This window comes from Lepisma saccharinum, chromosome 16 (genome assembly GCF_977018435.1).
Source record: "Lepisma saccharinum chromosome 16, izLepSacc3.1, whole genome shotgun sequence".
NCBI classification, from domain to species: Eukaryota; Metazoa; Arthropoda; class Insecta; order Zygentoma; family Lepismatidae; genus Lepisma; species Lepisma saccharinum.
The window spans coordinates 43,983,475-44,007,260 of record NC_139244.1 but is presented as its reverse complement, the minus strand read 5'-3'; the positions used below and the strand labels follow the sequence as shown (position 1 = coordinate 44,007,260).

Below are 23,786 nucleotides of genomic sequence, written 5' to 3'. Positions count from 1 at the left end.
GGGGTGCGATTCCAGGTAGAGTCACAGTGTAGTGTGGTGGACTGTACTTTAAAGTACATGATCGCTTCCGCTTAATTTACATGAGCATAAAAGTGAACATCAACAAATTTTGCGAAAAGTGCGTTCGTGCATTTGTAGTCGAGGAAAGATAATGTCGTTTGGTGAACTCATTGCGACAGAAATGAAACCAATTGCCTCTGTAGTCAAGGGCGCGCGCGCAGGGATGAACCAATAGGTGCACTTACCACCCCCTGAGATTTCTGAAAAGAGTTAACATAATTGGAATGCTGAAATTGTGGCTATATTTTATAACAAAAAATGTTGTTTTCTGTTACTTACAGGCCGTAAGTTACAGCAACTATTATTATTATTTTAAATAGGGTTACATTCAAACTTAGTCAATTTAACACTAACTATAAAAAACAGCTTTTTGTCTGTATACAGTTATGCAAATTGTATATGAATGTACAGAATATGGAAATTACAAATATGTGTAATTTTAAAAGAAATACATGTATAAGTAGTAGTAGTCATAGTAATAATAATAACAAAATCACTAGTAATAGTAGCGTCATAATAATAATAAAAGTTTCTGTGACTCTGCCCCCCCCACCCTGAGAAAAAATTCTGCGGACGCCCTCGTCTGTAGTAACAAAAAAATATGAGGAATACGATTTTGAAGAGTCTACATCAGGATGAGTGATGTTTAGTTTAAATTCATGAAGGGACACTCGCAACAGGCACATATCCAAGGGGGAGCTTAGGGGGCTCGAGCCCCCCCAAACGTTTTCTGTTTACAATAGATAAAATGAGGTATTTGGTTTCTAGTGGTGGGAAATAAAATAATGTGACGAAAATTTAAGGAGATAAATAATTATCGAGTCAAGCACGTATCCAAGGTGGGAATCAGGGGCCACCAGCACCCCCTTCAGGAAATTACGGTACATAAAATTAGGTTCATGGCTTCTTGAATAATGTGATGATAATTTGAGAGAAATAATGATCGAGGTAAGACACAGAATGTTCTATAACCCTGTTATTGTTAATAGCGCGTATCCAAGGTGGGATCAGGGTGCTGGAGTCTCCCTTAATTTTTTTTCAGTTTACACTACATAAAATTAGAGTTTTGTTTTCTTGAATAGTGTGCCGATAATATAAGGAGAGAATACTTACCAAGGCAATACGGAGAATGTTCTATAACCCTGTTGTTGATAATATTGCATTAAAACTTTTTTTGAGCTTTCGGTGTTGTCGCAGCACTATGTAAAGACTTGTCAGCATTTGGAAGCTGCAAACGTAGTGCCACACGTAGGGCGATTCATTGTAATGTTTTTAATCTCTGGAAAGCGCGAGGGGGAACGTTCTTGAATAGGAGAAGAAGTCGAACTACTAGCAACATTAACGAATCGTTTTATCTGCGGAACGTTCTAGAATATAATGAGGTTAAAATCGCGGCTTCAATTTCCAAGTTGATCTGTACAACAGAATCGGTTAATGAGAATTCAAAGGTAAGTGTGACAGTTCATACGTCGATTAGTGATCAGTCAGTGTCCATTGGTGGCTTTATAAGATCTAGTGATTCGAAGATGAAAAGGACTAAATACCGTAAAGTAACGAAGTCTACTACGTAGTTTCAGTTGGAGTCCAAAGCTGAAGACATTAACGACAGCGGAATTTCCGGAGCCTCAGTGTAGTGCTAGTTTGGGTCGAGGGCCGAAGGGATCAACAACAATCCAACAATCAACAACCAACAATCTGTGTATTACTCTGTACTGTTTCTGATCCACATGGATTTGTGATCATCCCTTCATCCATTTCATCTACTCACCATTCATTGTCATCTTTGCGATTAGCCAAGGTGTAAATTATACTTGAAATAAAACAAAAGCAATACAAATACAAAACAAAAATAATAGAACGATTATGCTGTTACGTTTTCCTGTATTTTAGACACGTCACATTTATCAGCCAACAGTCAGAGATTGCTTTTCGGTCGAATGATACTTCTAATAATCGGAGGTAAATGCAAGCTGAGAATTATAATTTGGTCTCTTATCCACCTGAGTTGAGGATCTAAATTTTTAGATTTTATTTGTAACAATATTTACTACTGCGAGGAATTTAAAAGAAACTTACGGCTAATTTCGGCACTGGCTTCCTATTCTATAATAGTTACATTTGTTGTAAGAACATAATACATTAATTTACTTTGTATAAATATTACATTATCCATCGCTTTTCCTAATTAAATCTCATACCATATCCAACACACACATAAAATATATGTTTTAATAATAATACAGTGCGCAATTAGAAAATAAGTCTTGTGAAGCAACACAAATATGGCTTCCCCGATGGCCTAGTGGTAGCGCCGTCGCCTTGTAGTCAAGAGGTCCCGGGTTCGATACCCGGTGTAGGCACATAGTGGATAGGATCCAACTTTAAACTGTAGGTCCAGTCCCAATTAGCCTTTCTGTCCAAAAACCGGACTTAAAACGCCAATTCAATCAAGCAACACAAATATTAAATCTAGTTTTTCTATTTGGTTTATTTTACTTCACTTTTCTGCCACTTTTGGCTAATTGCGAAGATGAGGATGAGTCATGATGATGAAATTGATGAATGGACACTCACAAACATCCATACCCAGGCCGGGATTCGAACCTGCGATCCTTGGCGTCGTAGCGCGATGTGCTAACCACTCTGCCACGGATGCCGGCTATTAAATCTACATGGAAATAGTTTCTGCAGTATGTTTGAGTTGAGTCAAACAAATTTCATAATGTGTATTCTCGCGACATGTATTCAAATGTGTACTAATACAGGGCTAAGGCCTACCCACCGACTGCCGGCCTCACTTCTACCTGCCGAGGCGGGAGATCATCCAACCTGTTACGAGGTAGCGTGTGGTCAGCACGACGACCCCCAGTCCTTTTTGTAAGTTTCCATGACCGCATTACGCTACTCACGTTGCTGAGAAAATCCCCCTGGAGACCAACCACCCTGGGAACAGAATCCTCGTCTTCAGCGTGACAGTCAGATTATTTACCGACTGAACCAACGAGGCTTTTAAAGCACATATAAAATAAATTAAAGCCAGCAAAATAGTATTATATTTGTACGATATCTTTAAATTATAATATAATAGACGTGTATACAACACATTATATTGATAATACAAAAATCATTGATAAATTTTTCCTTGCTTTGATAAGTATGCTTTATATTGAATAGCTTCTTTGGGCATTATTTACATGACAGCTCTTCTCCTTGATTGACGAGAAGATTGAAAGGATGTGCAGGGGAGAAACAGCTGTCCTGTAAGTCGTACATTATATTTTCAGCACAATTTCTCAACAAACGCACATAAAGTAAAGTAACACAGTGCAATTGTTAATTAGTGTTGGCTACCTACGAGATGTTCAAAGTATTATTCTCGCGGGCGATGTTTCAATTTCAAAGCTAATCTTATCTTGCACTCAATATTCAATGAAGCAATACTTAGAAACAGAGTTCGGATTGTGTAAAGGTTTTTGAAAGTTGCATACGTGATGATATGGAAGGCGAATGTGGAAGTAAGGCCAGAGGCGCAACCACGAATTTTTGTCTGGAGGGGGCAAGTGCCAGGATAAACGTACCAATAATAATAATAGTAATAATAATAACATTAATAATGGCATTATTATTACTAGTGGTAGTAGTAGTAGTATCAAAGACGTTATTATCCTCATATATTACGCAAAGGGAGGTAGATGTCTGTGCTAAAGCATTTATTTGGAACAAACTATTTGAAATATTTTTTTTCAACACCAGAAATTTTACATTAGCTAATAATTGAAAACAAGCACACAAACTGTATTTTTGAATGGCAGAAAATGAATGTTAAATGCATGCCGAAGATATTTTTTTTGTACATATAACATGTATAACTTTCATATGTTTTACACATATGCAACATGGAGCGACATAAAATAATAAAATACATATGCAAGATGCTAACACTAAATTATGTACGTATTCAAAGTTTATTCATTACATATATAGAAAGCATATTATTTAAATACATCACATTAGAGAAAACAATTATATTGCGAGCGAAGCGAGAAAGAAAATTTTTAGATCCAATTTTTGCAATTTAAAACAATATTGATTTAATAGGGAACAAATAATATCACATGGCGCCAAGGTATTCTTTCTTTCACAACTTTTTTTTTAAAAAAATAGATTATTTGGTGCCCATGGCCGACTCCCGCCGCCCCCTAGCTACGGCTCTGAACTTGACGAGACTGAGAAAAGCAGGCACTGCAAGCGAAGCGAGGAAGAAAATTTTACGAAATGTATTTTTATTTGTATAAAATTTGAAATAGAAGGGGGCAATTGCTCCTTTGTGCCCACTGCAGGTACCTTTGGCCATCAATGTTTGCCCCTCCTAGAATTGACTTCCTTCGAAGGTTGGGGGGGTAAGTCCGAAATTTATAGGAACAAATTGAATCAATCCTGCTGCAGCAACTTCTTTTTTTGGGAAGCGATGATCACTTTATTCCAGGCGATTTTCTTCTATTATTATTGCACGTGCCAAGAGCACAAACAGGGTGATTTGTTCTCATTCTACCGGCATTCAAGAAAAGGTGTGTATAAGTAAATAATCGACCCATTTATCTCAAGCTTCCGTATACACTAACGAAGTAAGTTCCATTCTGTCCTCTTAATGACGTCATAGCGCGCACAGAATCATGGAAAAAAATCTCGAAACCTCGGGAATGGCATACCTAATAAAGGTACCTTGGGTTAAAGCAGTCACGTGTTGTTCCATTTCATGCGATATTGGTGAGAACGTAATATATTTTTTTCTGCAGTGTTTCGTTCACTTCCGTTTGTTACATGTTGCTTTTGTTGTTCCTCAAAAACGGCGCATTAATTACATGTCTGTGGCCTCAAATTGAACTGGTCTATGAACGGGTATTTAAAAAAGAACGGTTCATGGTGAACGAACAACCATCGCCACTTGGAAAATTCTGGAAAGTTTCAGCAACATATTATATGTTACTAATATGTTTCGTGCAGTTGTCATAGGTCACTAGTCTGGCTATGATAATAGCTATGATCCCGAACCCGCCAAGAAATAGGCTAAACATAACATGTGCAGGCGACTTATCTACATCTACTTGTAACCCCAAAGTCCTTCAGATAACTTACGCTGCCCACGATTAAAAATGCAATCCACAGACGCTGAGTCTCAATTTAGACGTTACTATGCTGTCTAAGTGATATTTCTTATCATATTTCTTTATGTATTTGTTTAATTACTAACAAGACCGAGCTACGTTTACGGGACGAGAGAGGAAACTATCGTATCCTGGATACAGTGTCGTGTTCTTTGCTCTTGCTACCCCTTTTTGTCTTTACTTGACACGGTCTTTAGTTAAAAAAAACATGATTTAACTCAAAGAGCAAATAATAAGTTCACATGAAAGACTCGAAAGCATTCGCGTGATGCATCTCAGGGTATGGGGTAATATCTCTCTGTTAGTTCTTCAAATAAAAATCAAGAAAAAGGAAGTCTATTTTACTTCTTTGCAAACTAAATACTTATATGCCTAACATATAATCCATGTCACTCAAAGAAATTAAACTTCTTATAATTCAACTTGATCACACTATTAAAAAACCGAGCCCGAACTTTTAAAGTCAAGACAAAACACACTCGTAATTGCCATGGCAACATCTCTTAACAAGATAAGTATATACAGGTTAGTCACTATCCTGACATTATCAGTGATAGGTAAATTACAGAAATTAAGATTAAATAACAATAAACATTTGTACAAGAGAAAAAGTAATTAATAACAATAAGTATTAGTGCAATGGGAAAGGACGTGTCATATTTTCTACTCATTTATTCTCATATCGACTGAATAGAAACTGCCCCCAAAATCTGCGGCCATCAATAAAAAATAGATGGAATTTTGAGTGTATTAATTTATCTTATACATCATTACTGTTCAACTCAGATAATGTAGCTTGTCATATCTCCTTTATAATTTTATTTTCGTCTCCCCATTTCACTTTCATATGTTATTACTGCTTTTGTTAATGATTGTTAAATATTAAATTAATGGCAATGTCATATCATTCCAGGCCCAGCAACGTGTTACGCTAACACATAGTCACAAAGGATGGTAGAGTCTTGTTGTATTTCTATTTTTGTCATTTAGCGTCGCTTTTCTTCCATTTTGGGATAATCGCGACGATGAGGATGTGTGATGTGGTAAAATTGATGAAGGGGCACTTAAAACGAACACCAATGACCAGGCGGGGATTTGAACCCGGGAACTTTGCTGGCGAGATCGGAAGAAGAACGCTTATGCAACTAACTACATCTTGATAAGATATTGAAAGAACTGACAGTAGGAAAACAATTAAGTTATTCATTAGTCAGCATTGGAACTTTTTTATTTCAGTTTTTAAGTCCACTTTATACAGAAAGGCTAATCGGGTCTGGATCTACAGTTCAAAGTGGGATCCGAACCACTATGTACCTCCGCGTGTTTCGAACTCGAGACCCCTCAATTACAAGGCCATAACGCTACACTGCTCCATCGGGAAGGCGGCATTGGAACTGTTTATAAATATTCTGAATAGTGATGGATCTTTCCACTTACTGTTAGACATTTGCATGCTAAGCTGCAGACGGAGTTACATTTTCAGTGTGTGGATTCAATACTTGTTTCGGAACCCTCAATAAGTAATAGGATATCTTTGCGACAAACCGGAAGGTGGAGTAGTGGGAAAAAGATCACAAAAGGGTGATAAAATATTCGCTATTGAACTTCCTTGTAATTATCTATTCCTTCTTTAGCCGACTCGGTGGCAAGCGCGTTGAGAGGTCGCCAGACGGTCTTGCGACCGAACGTTCTTCCTTTGATTGGCATAGATCTTCCAATGTGTCTCCATCGTAAATGTCATCTAACAATCACTGAAACTCACCGAGTGTCCGAGAAGTAATAAATCACTTTGGAATAAGGGCGTTCTCGTATTCGAGTTTTAGTGTTGTGCAATATGTTTTATTGGTATTGTATGTCGTAAGTTATAGCATCAACTACAGCATCCTCGCACGCAATTGACAATGAACATTTCCCTAGGAGACGGGGGGGGGGGACTGAATACCCCCTCGCTCTCCCGATCTTACGCCTCCAGACTTTCTTTTCTGTGGGGCGTTCTGAAGAATGAGTTAATGAGTTGTTATTCTATTCTAAGCAGCCACGTACGATTGATGAACTGAAACATAACATCGTATAGTCCACGCGTTTACTTCGTTAACGTCGAAGAACTGAAGGAAGACGCCGCCACGATCGTGGGTGGGGATAAATAGAGGGCGAGTTGTTTTCGTCCAATCACATTCAACCTTCAGCCAATGGGCGCAGCTGTCATTCTGCTCGTCTACTCCACGTGGAGTCTCAGTCACATGACTGCGGATACGCTGTTGCCGTACTTTGCAACTTCAATGTGGAGACCGTGGGAAGGTGTTTGTGCACGGAGGGACAAGGTGGCGTAGAGTAGATGTGTGGCAACACTGTGCCTTGAATGTGATTGTTGCAGCTGGTGGACACTCCGTGGACTTCAAAGCCAGCCGGTCGTTAAAGTAGCTAGCACGTCGACTATAAAAGCATGTGTTAACATTCCCCGTGGACCTAAGTGTGCTTATCAATTCGTCACAGAGCTACAAAATGTCTGGAAAGCAATGGTGCGCTATTTGAGCACTTGCTATGAACTATGTACTACACTCTCGATGTGGTAATACTAATCATACTGCTCCTTCAAACTATTTGCATTTCTATTTCTGTGTACAGAGTTCAATAATTGTAGATCAACAGATCATACACAGTTGCCCCATTACTTCTGGGACACCCTGTATTTGTCCTTCACTGAAACTGTCACTGTAAACCATCAACAAACTGTGAAAACATTAAGCTTTGACTTAAGGCTATTCTCCCCACTGAGATAAATTTTCAAATACCCGAAAAAAAATTATGTAACAAGTAATGAAACAAAAACAATTTCAATTTGTTTTAAATAACTGCAGATTTATTTCAACATTTTCCCCCATAACATTGAATATGGTTGTTCAACGAAACATGCCTGAATATGATCCAAGGAAAAATCAAGACATATTCACGTCCACACAGGGGTTAGAAAGACCTCGATATAGAGATTAGAAAGACCGAACTAAATCGGGACGTACGGTAGGCTTTGTAGTAAGATAATGGTTATTTTAGCGTTTCGCTGAATGTGTTTTAACCCAAACATTTCCGGATATATATTACGCAGCTCTTGCTGGTTCTGCGACTATGGACTCGAGAACATGCGATGTTCTGAAGGACATTACACCTGACAATCACAAGACCTTCCTATACTATTTCCCGCATGTAGGCCTTTGCCTTGAATACTATATGTTTTCAGTTCGAATGTGCGGTTCAAGGACATCCACCCAGCTCCGCTCTTCCCTCTTCCTCACTCCTATTCATTCCCCGTGCAGCACCGAATGAACAGGCAGAAGGCGTGTGTTGGTTGTGTTTGGAGCGAAAAGGCGACTGCGTGGGGTGACGATGCCGTGACCTTGATGCGCAGTTTGGAAATGAAAGCAGTATAGCTGCTGTTGAAACAGCTATGACGATAGGTGCAATGTGTGTTGCCTACCCTTCAGCATTACTTACTGTCTGTTGAAACCTCTTTGAGGAATAGAGCCTTCTTTTCACGTCTGCACAGCCATCGGATTTTGTAATGTTTCAAAGCCTGTTTTCCATGCCAGTAAATTAACTAAATAATCTGTTAGGTATACCTGGTGGATCTAGGTTCGCAGGAACAACGCCCGTGCACTACGAGGTCTCGAAAGCTTCAAGAATTGGTTTCCTTAACAAGCTCTCGACAGGAAACATTTTCTGTTTTGATATTAGAGACCATGTCCAGAAGGGTCACTGAAATGATGGTTTGCAAATACATCGAAGTCTCATCACAGGCCACATGCTATCAAACCACAAACTCATTTAAAAAGAGGCGAATTAAAAATGGTACGTGGGCATAACTTTAACACGAATCGATATTCAGTGATCCCAGGAAATCCTGGGCAAAGCGTGAACCAATAATCCTTGTCTCCTCTGTTAACACAAGTGGTAGAAAATCGAAGTAAAATGGGTGAAATAAAAAGAAAGAAAAGAAACAATATTATCCGTGATTTTAAACTCCAGTTGCATGCAAGTATGATTTATATCATCGGGCCTCTTTGTTGTATTTCATTGTACTCTTCCCTCCAGTGTTCTCACTTTTCTCTCGCGATTAACCTAATGTTAATTAATATGACGTTGATTAAAAGGACACACCAATGAAGCAATCCTCAAAAAGTGCAACAAAACATTACGAATATGGAAACAACGTGAGGCAACTATGCCCATTTGTAATTTAGCACATAGGTGTCGAGTTAAATGAATGCAGATTCGTTAGCGTCATCGATTATATAATCGCGATATGCAACCTCGTTATCAATGAATCAAATGACCAGGCAGGTACAGTATGTAACATTGTTATTCGTACACATAGAATTTCAGAGGAAAACATATCATATCTACTAGTAAATATAATAATTTTCATATGTACCTGGAAATTAATGTTAATGAAGGTTTCACCAACAGATGTCAATAAAAATGTATGTTCAAAGTTTATAAACAGAGCATATAATTTGTGTGAAAAGAGAAAAACACGTTGTTTCATGCAACATTGTTATTCGTACAGGCAAGAATTTCAATCTTCCTCGCATACAGCGCCACCGCTTTTAGGGCGATTTCGTGCAGTTTGCAACTTCGTAACAAGTTTGAACATGCAGGCGCGCTCCCCTCAAGCGGAATGCTGGGGTAGGTATTGTTGCTGTAGGCCTATCGTCTATCTATCAGCGTGTTCGAAATAGGCAAAGTGAAGGAACTTAGTTCCGATCTGAAGGATGTTATTATAAATTTGACCCTTAGAGGTTATTCGTTAAGAAAAATTGGACAAACGACGAATCACACTCCACAGTTCAATACATAGTAAACAAATTTAGAGAGGAAGGTTCGACACAGAATGTGCCGAGAAAATCAAGAGAGACGGTTGAATAAACGTGATGAATGCTTTATTTTAAAAAGAGTACGAGAAAACCCCCGACTAAGTGTTCCTCAGTTACGACCGTTAGTAGAAAATGTTGCTGATAAGATGATGTCCGATCAAACTGTCCGACGTGCCTTGTGGAAGCATGGATATCATGGCAGAATACCACGAAAGAGGCCGTATGTAAATAAGGTGAATCGCAGGAATAGACTTTCATTCGCGAAAGAGCACATCCACAAGGACCAGGAATTTTGGGATAGTGTCATATGGTCAGACGAGTCCAAGATTAATATATACGGGTCACATGGGATAAATAGGGTCTGCAGAAAATCAAATAAAGACAATGATCACAGTAACACAGTTCCAACAATTAAACACGGTGGTGAGTCATTAATGATTTGGGGCTGTATGTCGTCCAAAGGTGTTGGTACCATCCAGTTTATTGATGGTATCATGGATGCATATGTCTTTTTGGACATATTGAAGAACAATGTAAAGCAGAGTGTCCAAAAAAATGGACATGCCTCCTATCTACAGATTCCAACAAGACAATGACAGTAAGCATAAGGCGCGAATTAACATGAATTGGCTAATATGGAATGTGCCCAAACTACTACAAACACCAGATCAAAGTCCAGACTTAAATCCCATTGAGCATTTATGGGCAATTTTGAAGAGGCGAGTCCATAAAGCAGGCGTCAAGTCCAAAGAAAAGTTGAAAACTGTTGTGCAAGCCGAGTGGAATAAAATAAGCTCTGAAACATGTCGGAAACTGGTTAATTCTATGAAGAACAGGTGTCAAGCAGTAATTAAAGCCAAAGGATACGCATCAAAGTATTAGAACTGTCAGTCAATTTGCTCTGAATATACTTTTTTCTTTTATATTATTAAGTGTACGAATAGAAAAGTTGTACAAAAAATGGCATGTTTCTCTTTCAGTTTTATTTCATTTATTATTTTCATTTGTTATACAGAATTTGGGTAAGATTTTATGTTCCTAATGATATTAGTTATTGAATTGTAAAGAAACAATTTCAAAAGAGTGTATTTCCTTTCAGATATTAAAACATTTTCTTTGAAAATCCGTGTGTACGAATAAGAATGTTACATACTGTATATCGTAACATACCCCATCGGTACGGGTAGAATCTTGTCGAAACGTGTCAGAACCTGCTCCTAGATTTTGTTGAGGAAAGTGGTTTTAACACAGGAAGCAGCCGAAGCTCACCTTGAGCCAGGTGAACGAAGGTCAGGGGAAGATGTACAAAACCAAGGCATCTAGGAAGCAGGGGGTCTTTTGATTGCCATCGTTGAGAGGAGTGACACTGCTAGGAGAGAAGCTACTCGTACCGAGCGGGGTGAGTTATCCCTTTTCCTGTAACCTGCCATTCTCAGTCAGAAGTGTTGGGACTTGAACATCAATCATGTCATTTAATTACGTATTAGTTTAGTACCTCACATCTGGCCCTTTTAGGGCAATCACAGCCAGCGAGTGTTGTAGTTTAATGGGTGAGTTACAACCCTAATGGTTCGATCCCCAGTTCTACAGGGTAGAACGTTACCATATCAGCACTCTACCTGAAGTAGCATCAGAAGCATACAAGGTATATTTTTGTTTTTGAATTAATTTCACCCGCACGTTATTTACACTTTATGGTACTCTCGACGAAGGGGAGGACTGACGAATTTATAGTGTGGGGCATTGGTAGTTGTTACAAATTCATAAGCACAAATATCACGTGAAGCGTCCTATAATATCAAATTTTACGAAACATATACCTACGCCAACATAAAGTGTTATGGAGACATGGCGCCAAGATCAAATTTAGTTTGTTTACGTTTCTTTATTAGTAATTGCCGTAATATTTTTTTCCCTCTGTAGATAAATCTTCGTCAACTTATAGTTATATCAAAAACATGAAAGAACAAACATAATTAACTGAGCTTGGTCAGGATTCGAACTGGGAACCTTGTAGGACGAAAATTCAAATTCCCGCCGTTTCGTTGGATTCGCTCCTCTAATTTCGTCGCTTTTTTCACACAGCGATGTCCGTTGAAGAGTGGAAACTGCGGGCTGTCACTGCGTGCCAGTGCGTAGGGTGCTGCTACGTTGCATGTCCGTCTTTACTCCCTTGAATAAAAATCTGTATAAAATTGGTTTCACAATGTGAAGTGACAATGATAATAGATTTTAAAAACAGATGCAAGGAGCTTCAAAACAAGACCAATATCTTATTTGCAGGACTATCCAATACTAAGAAAAAGGTTTTCTACAAAATTGTAAGAACGTTTGTATTTTTTTGACGAATTTTTAAAATATGAAAATTAAGCATTGTTTTTAAAAGCTTTCTGCCCGCACCGTACTAAACCTTTATCACGATCGGACCATCCGTTTCTGATTTATAGAGCCGGACCCTGTGGCCGAGTGGTTAGCACATCGTCCCGGGTTCGAATCCCGCTCGGGCTTGGTTGTTTGTGAATGTCCAATCTACAATTTCATCATTTCATCACTCATCCCCATCTTCGCAAATTAGCCAAGAGGCATAAAACGCGAAGTAAAATAAACTAAATCAATCAATCATCAATCAATCAATCTTATTTATAGAATTTCAAAGAGAGCGATCGTTTGCAAAAATTAAAAAACGGCTCTTTCTTGTTCTCACAACAAAGAATAGAAAGCATACTCGAAAAAAAAATTATTAGCATAGATTAACGCAGAATTGAAGAAGCTAAATTTTGATGTTACTCATTTTTATGTAGGTCTAATGGTTAATTTTTAATTATAGTCCAAGCTCGAGTATCTATAATTTATAATCCGACAGTACTCGTCAGAAATACCAGTTGGTTTCCAAGCGACACGCGACACATATCGCTTGTGAGCGAGCCAATCCAGAGAAACGTTTTACACCCTATTGTCATGACAGGCCGCACAAGAATGCGTTAGATTGGTGTAATCTACACACGTCGCTTCGGTACGAAATCTCCCTAAATCCTACGAAATGGAAAAGTACCATAGGAGGGGGATAAAATGATTGGATCGCTACACCACTTCCCTCTTATTATATGCGTAATTAATTCCATCTTCAGCCACCTCGGTGGTCAAGTTCGATAAGTGGTCGATGCACACGAAATTGACACCGACAGTTCTCTCCGAGTTTCGACTTTGACATATACGTATGTGTATGTGTCCCGTGATTATCCTAGTGATGTGACGTAAAATAATATAAATACAATACATCTGTGCTTCGCTGAAACTGCAACTGTTAAACATCAACGACTTATGAAACCATGGAGCTTTTAATTTTGACTATTCTCCTGTACTGAAATAAATTTTCAAACCTCGCCCAATTTCTGAAGCATGGTTAGTAACAAGGGTTCAAATTATTTTGAAAAACTACAAGACTATTTCAGCATTTTCCCCCCTTATAATTTTGAATTATTTTAATGATATAAATGATATATATCAGCAGTGGTTCTTATAAGGAAAAATAACATTCCTGAATATGTTCCAGGAAAAGATCGAGACATTTTCACGTACCTGCCGCGGATGAAAACAAAAAGTCCGTATGAAGATTAGTGAGAAAGTACTGTTCCAACTACTGTAGTAGATCTGGACGTATAGTAAGTACCCTTTGTAATAAGGTAATAATTATTTTAGCGTTTCGTCCAACGTTCTTTTAAGCCAGTAATTGTCGGCTATATACCGTACAGCTTTTGCTGATTCTGCGATTTGGCTCGAGAACAGGTAATGTCCTGAAACAAAAAAAACTCCACCTGAGAACTAGTTTTGTAACCTTCCTACATTTCCTGCTCTTCTGACCGTTGAATGAACGACTAGTTGCTGTTGAAAGATAAAACCCAAATACCCGATCATCAAAATGTGCAATGTGTGTTGCCTACCCATCTGCATTACTTACTATTATTGAAACCTTATGGAGAAATACTTTTCCCCACCACTGTACATTCGGTCACATTCATTACATTCAGATGTATTCCCATGCTTGAAAAATCAAGGAAAGTTACTTCCAAGACTTGCATTTGGAACCATTAGAAATCTAACAACAGTTTTGTGTAACAAATATGAAAATTGATATGGAAGGCTGCAAATGCATCACTGGCAGAGATCACGGATAAAACTTTCGTTTGTCACGGTGCACTATTTTTAGTGCTGAATATATTATTAAATCGAAAACCATCTATTGTTGACTCGTACAAATGGATAGGCACGCAGTTGAACATGATAACAGCATAAGAATACTTTTGTAAATTAGCGCATTTGAGCATTAAAAATAATGGAACATTTTAGTATCTGTGGTGAAGAAGTCAAGGGATTCATTCAAATGAACCCTATGACATTGCATAAGATCGAAAGACTAAACATTACGTCACTGATAACTAAATCGCGGTTGCCACCCGCGAATCTTCTCGATTCGCTCCAGGGGCCAGAGGGCACTAGTTGTCGTTTGGCTTCGCTATAAAAGCCCACCTAGCCATCCTCTCTTCGGCTGTGTTGGCAATTGAACACGACTCCTCACAATGGCAAAGCTTCTGGTTCTGTTGTCGGCTTTCGTAGTTGCTGTCGTGGCAGCTTCTACGATTCCCCATGCCACCAGGCAGTACAATCGAGATGGTAAGTTTCGAATTTAGATTCTCTACGGTTGTTGTTCAGGTAGTTGTATCGTTGCAGAGTCAGCATAAGATGGCTCGCTCGCAATGTCTTCCATTATCCTGATTAATCGTATGTTCAACAATTTGTATAGCTCGTGAGCATCTAAATGTATCTTTTGTGAATAAGTATCACTTCTGAGGAAAATGTAAAGCAGTAAATTTAGATTTCCTTAACTGCAACCTCACACATAAAGAAAGGAAAACAGATTTAACCATTAAAACAGCAGACAGAGATCTTCTACATTCTACTCAGGGAAAGTCGATATATAAGTCGCAAATCCACACACTGGGAAAATTATTTAAAATTAGGGCTCATGTTCTTGTTCGGAGATAGCGCCACCAGTTTGTAGGAGACAGCACGAACGCAAGTTTAGCCGAGTGTACCAATTCAAAACACGATGGATCCATCTACTAGCTACAGCGTCGTAGATATTGATCTCAACAAATCCTGTTTCAATCGAAACTATCAAACAATAACCTAGTTCGGCTTAAAGTAATGCTTTCTAAACTATAGATATGTTTTTAGCAGCTGGCATGGGCATAATTTGGGGTCTAACTTTAGTTTGGGTGAGGGGAATCAAACTTGTGGTAGAATTAATAACTTTTCCATCTCAAAATATGGACCATTTTGTTAAATAACTGTTACATTTACGACATCATAAAAAATACTCTTTTTTAATTTGCTCCTCAGATCCAAGGCGGTTAACAAAAATAATACCCTTAAGTTATAAATAAAATAAATAGTGAGAGTAGTATTTCTCTCAAATGTTTCAAATGACTATATAGTGTGGCACATTTCTCATTGCAACAAAATATAGATTGCAATAAAAACATAGTAAAATTGTCCAAATGACGATCATTCTTCGAGCAAAAAGGAGTAACGTATAAATTTATATCAGGAGGGTTACATTTGTACATTTTTAATATTCACTGACATAATTCTGTGTATATTACGATGGTTTCTGTTTTCTTTCAGCTGCCGATCAGGATGTCCTGAACAAACAAAAGACAATCATCAAACTCTTGCACAGAGTCCACCAGCCCAATCAGTTTCAGGACCTCGCTGAAATCGGCAACAACTACAACATCGAGCAGAACTTCGATAAGTATGAGGTAAACCACTACAGCTACATCATTAAGATAATTAGTCACGGATGACTCAAGGCAAAATAAAATATCTTCCGTAGAAAAAACAACAGACAAACGATTCGTACAAAAACAGTTATGATTGTACTTTAAATATTTAATTAATTCACAACGTGCTGTTACCATGAGAGGCAAAGCACAAAATTCATAAAATATGTTTATTAAATTGCCTTTGCAGCTTCAAAAAACATAATTTGATCGAAGTTAATAATTATTTGCAATAGAAATGTATTGAGTTGACACATTACTAAAAACAGAAAAAAAAATGTTCAATGTAGCGGCGGCAAACACTTTTCTCATGTTACCATATATCCAGTATCAAAAATTAATTAATGATTAATTTGGTTTGGAATTATAACAAAATATAAAAATAAATTTCGGGGCTACAACGACATAAATTCAAAACTGTAGTCGTTAATATTTTCAAACACTGTTTGCTATTGTGAGCATGAATCAGTTATTGCACTTATAACTTAAATTTGCGTTTGGCCAAAATTTTGCAGAGTCCGAAATTTCACTCAACAGTTAATGCGCGAATTATATCCTTAGATATTACAGACTATATTATTTTCAAAAATCTGCATCTATTGCATAAGTTTGCGATCATACTTGAATATTGTAAAATATAGTTCCAATGTGCCATTTTGACGATATAATTTCATAAATTTTGTATTCGGTAAGATTTAAGCACATACGGAAATCGAAACTACAGAACATGACTCCCACTTGGTTGCCACGTTTGTAACAAAAATACAAAACAATATGTAGTACCTAAAGAAATATCCACAACTCAAACATGCACATTTCGAACATTCAAATTCTACTTCCAAATGACTAACACAAATAGTAGTAATCTCCATGGGATCTGTTAGTCACGTTTGTGTATTGGATCATTTATAATACCCTCCTAACTGGTCGAAATGTGTTTCTCTAGGTTGACCGTTTATCTATACTGACGTGCTTCATTCCTGATACCCTTCTAATTGATTGAAATGTATTTCTCTATACTGAGGTGTAAATGCTTATAGTCCCTTGAATTATTGCCAACAACATTGAAAGTATGACCATATATAACAAATATAGATCTTTGCAAAGCATTTGTATTTGTAACACAGAAATTCCTATAGAACTTCATCATTCATAGATTCTGCTACCTTTCAGAATGTTGAAGTTGTGAAGCACTTCATGAAGCAGTACAAGCACGAGATGCTGCCCAGAAACAAGATCTTCTCCATCCTGAACCACAAGGATCTGGAGGAGATGGTGCAGCTCTTCCAAGTCTTCTACTACGCAAAGGACTACGACACCTTCATCAAGACCGCCTGCTGGGCCAGGGACAGGATCAACGAGGGACAGTTCATCTACGCCCTCACCACCGCCGTCCTCCACCGACAGGACACCAAGGACGTCGTCCTCCCACCCACCTACGAGATACAGCCACACTTCTTCCTCAGCAACTACGTCATCAAGCAGGCTTACGAGGCCAAGATGAGAAGGGAGAACGCCCTCATCGAGGTCAACAACACCAACTTCATCAGGAACGCCGACCAGGAAGTCGCTTACTTCAGCGAGGACATCGGCCTCAACCAGTTCTACTCCAACTGGAACAAGCACCTGCCTTTCTGGTACAAGCAGCAATACGGACAGACACAGGAGCGCAAGGGAGAGCTCTTCTACTACCTCCACCAGCAGCTGCTCGCTCGTTACGACCTCGAGAGGTTGTGCAACGACCTGCCAACCACCCAGCCACTCAGATTCAGCAAGCCAATCAAGGTGAGTAATTAGTCATTGCTAATCTTTCTGTCTTCCTACTATATTGTGTTTGTCCTTCTTCATCTTCTGTAAATTTACAGCCATAAACTTAACTTTCGGCTCAATTCTGAATAACTTTTGATCTTGTGCCTTTAAGATAACACTCAGATAATGTTGCTCTGTCTCTTGCAGCACGGCTACGCTCCCCACCTGACCTACAGGCAAGGCATGGACTTCCCCAGCCGCCCTGAGTACATCCAGCTGAAGGATGTCAACCAGATCCACATTCAGGACCTCGAGGAAGAGGAATACAACCACGAACAAAACGTTGAGGGCTACGAGAGGAGAGTCAGGGATGTCGTCGAGTACATCAAGGTCCAGGATGTTGAAGACTACGAGAGGAGACTCCGCGATGCCATTGATCTAGGATACGTTATGACCGTACGTAGATGCTCCTTTAAATCATAAGATTAAAAGTGTCTCCGAGAGACAACTTCATCTAAAATTTATGTGATTGAAGTTGTCTTAGCAATACATAATATTGCATTCTGAACTCAAACTTTGTTCTGTAATCATCACAAATATTCTTGGAGTGACATCATGTCAGCCTCGTATCCTTCTCTCTAGAATTCAAGCCTGAAATGCATGAATTTAAACACTAAAAGTTAGACATTTGTTGTGTAACTAAATATTCATTGTCTTACACAGGAGGAAGGCAACAAAGTGCCAATCAACAATGAACAAGGCATCGATATCTTGGGCAAGACCGTCCAGGGATACCAACAATACGTCAAGAATGAGGAAACTGACGACTACTACCACTACAATTATTACTATGGATACCTGAAGAACGCCATCTACAAGCTCGTGGGACAAGTGACAGACCCTCAAAACAAATATGGAGTAAGTAAATGAAAGATTAATCGATTGATTGATTGATTTAGATTATTTTACTTCGCGTTTTGTGCCTCTTGGCTAATTTGCGAAGATGGGGATGAGTGATGAAATGATGAAATTGATGAATGGACATTCACAAATAACCAAGCATGTGCGGGATTCGAACCCGGGACCCTTGAAGTAACTGAAAGAGAAATTGCATTACATATTACATCAATTGGATCTAAATAATAAGACAAGAAAAATAAATGCAAGTATTTCAGATGGACGCAACCGTTCCGATAAAGTTTTATAACGGGATAATTAATAATACAAGTCTATCGTGTCGGTAATTGTGGTTATCAATGGAATTCTCTCTTAGGAATATGAATATCAAGGATTCTAAATCTTCATGTAGTTGAAATGCGCATAGTTGGGAAGAGTTTTTCTTAATCAATATGAAGCATTTTATCTAAGGCATATAATTCATACTAATGGCATGAGTGCCAAATACAGAATAATAGCAAATAAAATTATCCGGGCAAACAAGACATCCCAATCGAACATTTTAATTTTTATTTTTAAATAGTTATCATATTATATTTTTAAACATATCTATTAGTTTATTTTTCTTTGATTAGAGCTATTTGTGCTTATTATAATTACCTGTGATTATGTCTTAGAAGATGAATAAATGAAATACTTTTGCCTTCTTGTAGGTTGCACCAAGTGTGTTGGAGCACTTCGAGACAGCAGTGCGTGACCCAGCTTTCTACACAATCCACAAGAGGATCAACAACCTCTTCCAGAAACACAAGAACCAGCTGCCACACTACAACCACCAAGAGGTAAAGGAGATGACATGATTGTTTTTCATTTGTTAATTCCCACCAAGTTGTTTGAAAAAAACTAATTTCATATCTTGAAAATATAGTTTTGACCCTTCTCAATTCTAGGGAATGAAACTCGCTTAATTAATTACCTTGGTAGTTGTACTTCATTTCGAAATTCGACCAATGACAAGTCGAAATTGCAGTCTTGTTTTACATAATCAATACAAATTCTTAAATAATTAAAATAATCACACCGCTTTGAAATATTTTGAAACGTTACACTACTTCTCCCCATCCGCAGCTCGAGGTGACCGGCGTGAAGGTTTCCAACGTGGACTCTGACAGGCTTGTGACCTACTTCGAGGAATACGATGTAGACCTCACCAACGTCGTCGACTCCAACACCAACGGCAACGAAAACACCCAGGACGTCATCATCAAGGCCCGTACCAAGAGGATCAACCACAAACCCTTCACCTTCAAGATGGAATTGGAGAGCGACTCAGCCAAGACAGTCCTTGTTCGAGTCTTCCTTGGACCCAAGTACGATTTCTACGGACAGGAAATGCCCTTGGAACAGAAGAGGCGCTACATGGTCGAGCTTGACAAGTTCCCTGTTCAAGGTAACTACCTTTCTTCATTTTATCAGGGCTGACGGTCCATTTCGAAATGTCCCAAGCAGAATTTAATTATTACGAAATTGCATACATCTAAGGAGACAAAAGTTAATTCCAACTATGTAAGAAATAAAGATATATATACATTTGTCTTCGTAATTTTCTAATATTCTGTGGCAAAATGTCCAGAAAGTGATTCAAAATAGTCATAGAAAAAAAGAGAATTGGAAAAAGTTACATTCCTCTAGTTAAATATGCTAATTGTAAATCTCTATAACCATTTCAGTCACTTCTGGAAAGAACGTCATCGAGAGGCAATCCAGGGACTTCAACTCCGTCGTTCCTGATCACCAATCCACCAAGAACCTAAAGGCAATGGTAGACAGCGCCCTCCAGGGACAGGACACCTACTACGTTCAGAAGGTGAGAAACATTTACCAAGTGAATTTTTAAGCATACACTTCTTGAGACTTGGAAATTTTGTTCCAAACCTAGTTCTTTTACACGACGTGGCGAATCGGAACTATTACTACAAATGAATATGAGTATCGATGTTCTTGAATGGGTCCCAATGGGTTAAAGACCAGCACCATTTGATGATTTGAGAAATTAGCTCGATAATATCCAAATAAAACACCAGACTGGTTTATGATATACTTTTAGTATTTTCACCGTAAAATATTTTACATGCCAGAAAACAAATTAATTATAGAGGTCCAGAATTAAAAGTAAGTAAAATATTAAATATTTCATGCCATCGTGCAACAAGGACACAACTTGAAAGAATCGCATTAAAAGACAAGACTTCCTCCATCCAAGGCTGAGGGTAAAGTTCTAGCCATTTTGGAACATGCAAGTACTTCTCACAGCACCTGATAGTCCTCGCACTTGCCCACATCCTCAGGAAACAACTACCAAATCTCCTCAGGTCATTTTAATATATCTAACGCTAGGAGATGGATTTCTTGGCAATATCTGATACAGAAATATGTTAATACAGAAATATGTGGCAAGTGGAAGGTTCTGATGAACTATTCACCTTTGGTTAGCATTCAGTGGCGGACTCTTGCCAAAATATTCAAATTAATTTTGGAATTAAAGCCTTGGAATCAACACGCATCATCTGCTTAAAAATTTGTAAACTGATCCAAAATCCTAAATACCTGTTAGATAAGTACCTGTTTCAGTAGTTTCGTAGTTACTCATTGGAATCTCTTTGCAGCAAAACCGCCAGTGCGGCCTTCCCCAGCGCCTGCTGCTGCCCAAGGGCAAGGTGGGAGGTTACCCAGTGACCTTCGCAGTCGTCGTCTCCGAGTACGAGAGCAACGCCTCCGACGCCGCCGACTACCAGGAACCACTCATTCTCTGCGGCACCATGGACCACAAGTACCCCGACACCAAGCCCATGGGATACCCCTTCGACAGGCAGGTGGTCGAGCAGGAGTTCCGCGTGCCCAGCATCTACTTCAAGGACGCCCTCATCTACCACAAGAGGGAGGGCACCGACGCCAACAGGTCCAACCTGTGAGGAGGTTCCCGCGCACAGCCTTCTGGGAGAGGAGCGTATCTCCAGAAGTATAAGCTCTGACAGAGCACTAATGTACAGGTTCTGTGATACCAACGTTTCGGAAAAATTTTTGTGATACAAAAATTAGAGAAATAAAAACTATTTTTGTAGCAAATCATGAATGCGCTTTATTGGTGTATCCCTATTGCTCCCATATTATCGTAATATGTAGCCGTAATACCAGAAACCTTGATGAGAAAACATTAACTTTCATTGTCTTTACCACCTCTTGGAACAACATGATAAGAACTATCTGTCCCAGCTTACCTGTCACGCTGTTGAAAACATAATAAACGTCATGTCTATGTTTCTGTTCGTTCTGGGTATTTGGTAGGCACTTACGTTGCTGTACATCACAGTATTTTGCTGTGTTATACCATTGGTAACAAGTGTGGGAAATTCACAAATGCTTTTATTAAATTGTAAATTAATAATCATTGCACACACACAGGATTCCATAACTCCATTCATAACACACGCTCAGAGGTTCCACAATGAGGTTTGTTGCAACAGTGTGTAACGTGAAGCAGTGTCCACGTTTCAAAGATATATAAACTCAATAATTTTTATATACATATATGTATCTATACTTCTATATGTTAATAGTTGATTGCCTAGTAACGTGGAACACGCCTCGTATATTAACTATATATCATGGTGTAGGTTATAAGTTTCAAGGGTTTGTTCTTTCTGCCAGCAGGCTGAGCTGGAAGTTGTTATCGGTAGCAACAATGCAGAAAATCTACTGTTATTGAGCAAACACCAGGCAGCTACGATCTTACGAAAACGCTAACACGGGGAAAAGACGAAAGATTAGACTGCCTTTCCCACTCAATATCTGTCGTGTCCCTTGGCGGGCAGTAATTAGTCTTATATCATAATAATCTATGATTCTTGAGTTGCAAGACAGTATTCTCAGAATTTAGCTATGTGGGCGCAAAAGAAAGTTATACCGCGCAAAACAAAACCTGTATATATTTTTTTCTTAACATTTTTCAATTTTTCACGTTGTATATATTTTTCATTTTTTCTTCCTTTGTTAACATATCGCGTGGCAGTTGCGGGAAGAAGAAGGGTAGTTGAAGGAAACTATACTCCCTGGTTAAAAATTGAGTGCAGTGTGTGGCGTTTAAAAGTTCAATGTATATTTGTTAATCGCCGGGGATGAAGGTGATAGTTTGTACATGTAAGTGGATATGTTTCTCATTGATACTTTATTGATTTGTATTTTATTGTGAGGTAGTATTTGTGTAGAGATGCAAGTTTGTAGATCCATCTCGGCACCGAGGAATCGGATATAAGCAGCGGAGTTCGGTGACTTGTGACCTTTGTACTCGAAACTCTGATAAATGTAGAACTCGTATAACCGTCTTTTCTTTAACACCCGAAACTTGAGACGAGGAGTTGAAGCCCCGAGGTGTTACTGAGTGTGAAGCCGAGGCCCTATAGACCCATCAACCAAGCAAGTCCAGGGGCGGATCTTGCAAATGTATTTTTGAATCTACTACTTCTATTTTGTTGCTATTCCCCCGTTAGAACTACAGTAAGAATGAAAGGACTGAAATTATCCATTTTTAAACATTATTTTGTTGATAATATTTTTTGTATTTCCTGTAGACAAGTTACATCCAATAGTAACACTCATCCCCATGTTCGCAATTAACAAAAAAAAAAAAAAGTGGCCGAAAAGCTAAGTAAAATAAACAAAATCAACCAACTAAAAGTGTTCAACAACCCAAATAGTTTCTACAGATATTTCATAACATGAATGGAACACTATGCAGTCTTATGGGAGAGGATAAGCAAAATTCGATCCGACAGAGAGGGGGATTGATTTTGATTTGATTTGATTTATTTATTTTATTGTACTTCGCGTTTTGTGCCTCTTGGCTAATTTGCGAAGATGGGGATCAGTGATGAAATGATTAAATTGATGAATGGACATTCACAAACAACCATGCCCGAGAGGGATTCGAACCCGGGACCTCTGGCGTCGCAGCACAGGCAGAGAGAGGGAGAAAGGGAGAGATAAAATGAGAGGGAGAGATGGAAAGAGAAGAGAAACTTTCTCTCTCTCTCTCTTAATTACAAACCCCAAATAGCAACAATATTTCGTAGGAAAACATCAGGTATGCTTTCAAAATCGTAGCCTGAAACCCCTTTCAAACCAGTAAAAACTACATATATATATCA

At 38.6% G+C, this 23,786-nt stretch overlaps 1 protein-coding gene across 1 annotated transcript in view; it reads left to right on the top strand.

Annotated features, from left to right (window-relative positions):
* The window catches only part of LOC146000571 (uncharacterized), a 71,616-nt gene extending 49,905 nt beyond the window's left edge, over positions 1–21,711 (top strand). Inside the window, exons 13-21 of the mRNA XM_083138322.1 lie at positions 14,659–14,764; positions 15,779–15,915; positions 17,110–17,721; positions 17,893–18,141; positions 18,409–18,603; positions 19,296–19,424; positions 19,711–20,032; positions 20,313–20,449; positions 21,249–21,711. Of these exons, the coding sequence (XP_082994448.1) occupies positions 14,659–14,764; positions 15,779–15,915; positions 17,110–17,721; positions 17,893–18,141; positions 18,409–18,603; positions 19,296–19,424; positions 19,711–20,032; positions 20,313–20,449; positions 21,249–21,554 (2,193 nt within the window). The 3' untranslated portion in view covers positions 21,555–21,711. The remainder of the gene's footprint in view (positions 1–14,658; positions 14,765–15,778; positions 15,916–17,109; positions 17,722–17,892; positions 18,142–18,408; positions 18,604–19,295; positions 19,425–19,710; positions 20,033–20,312; positions 20,450–21,248) is intronic.
* The last annotated feature ends 2,075 nt before the right edge of the window (positions 21,712–23,786 follow it).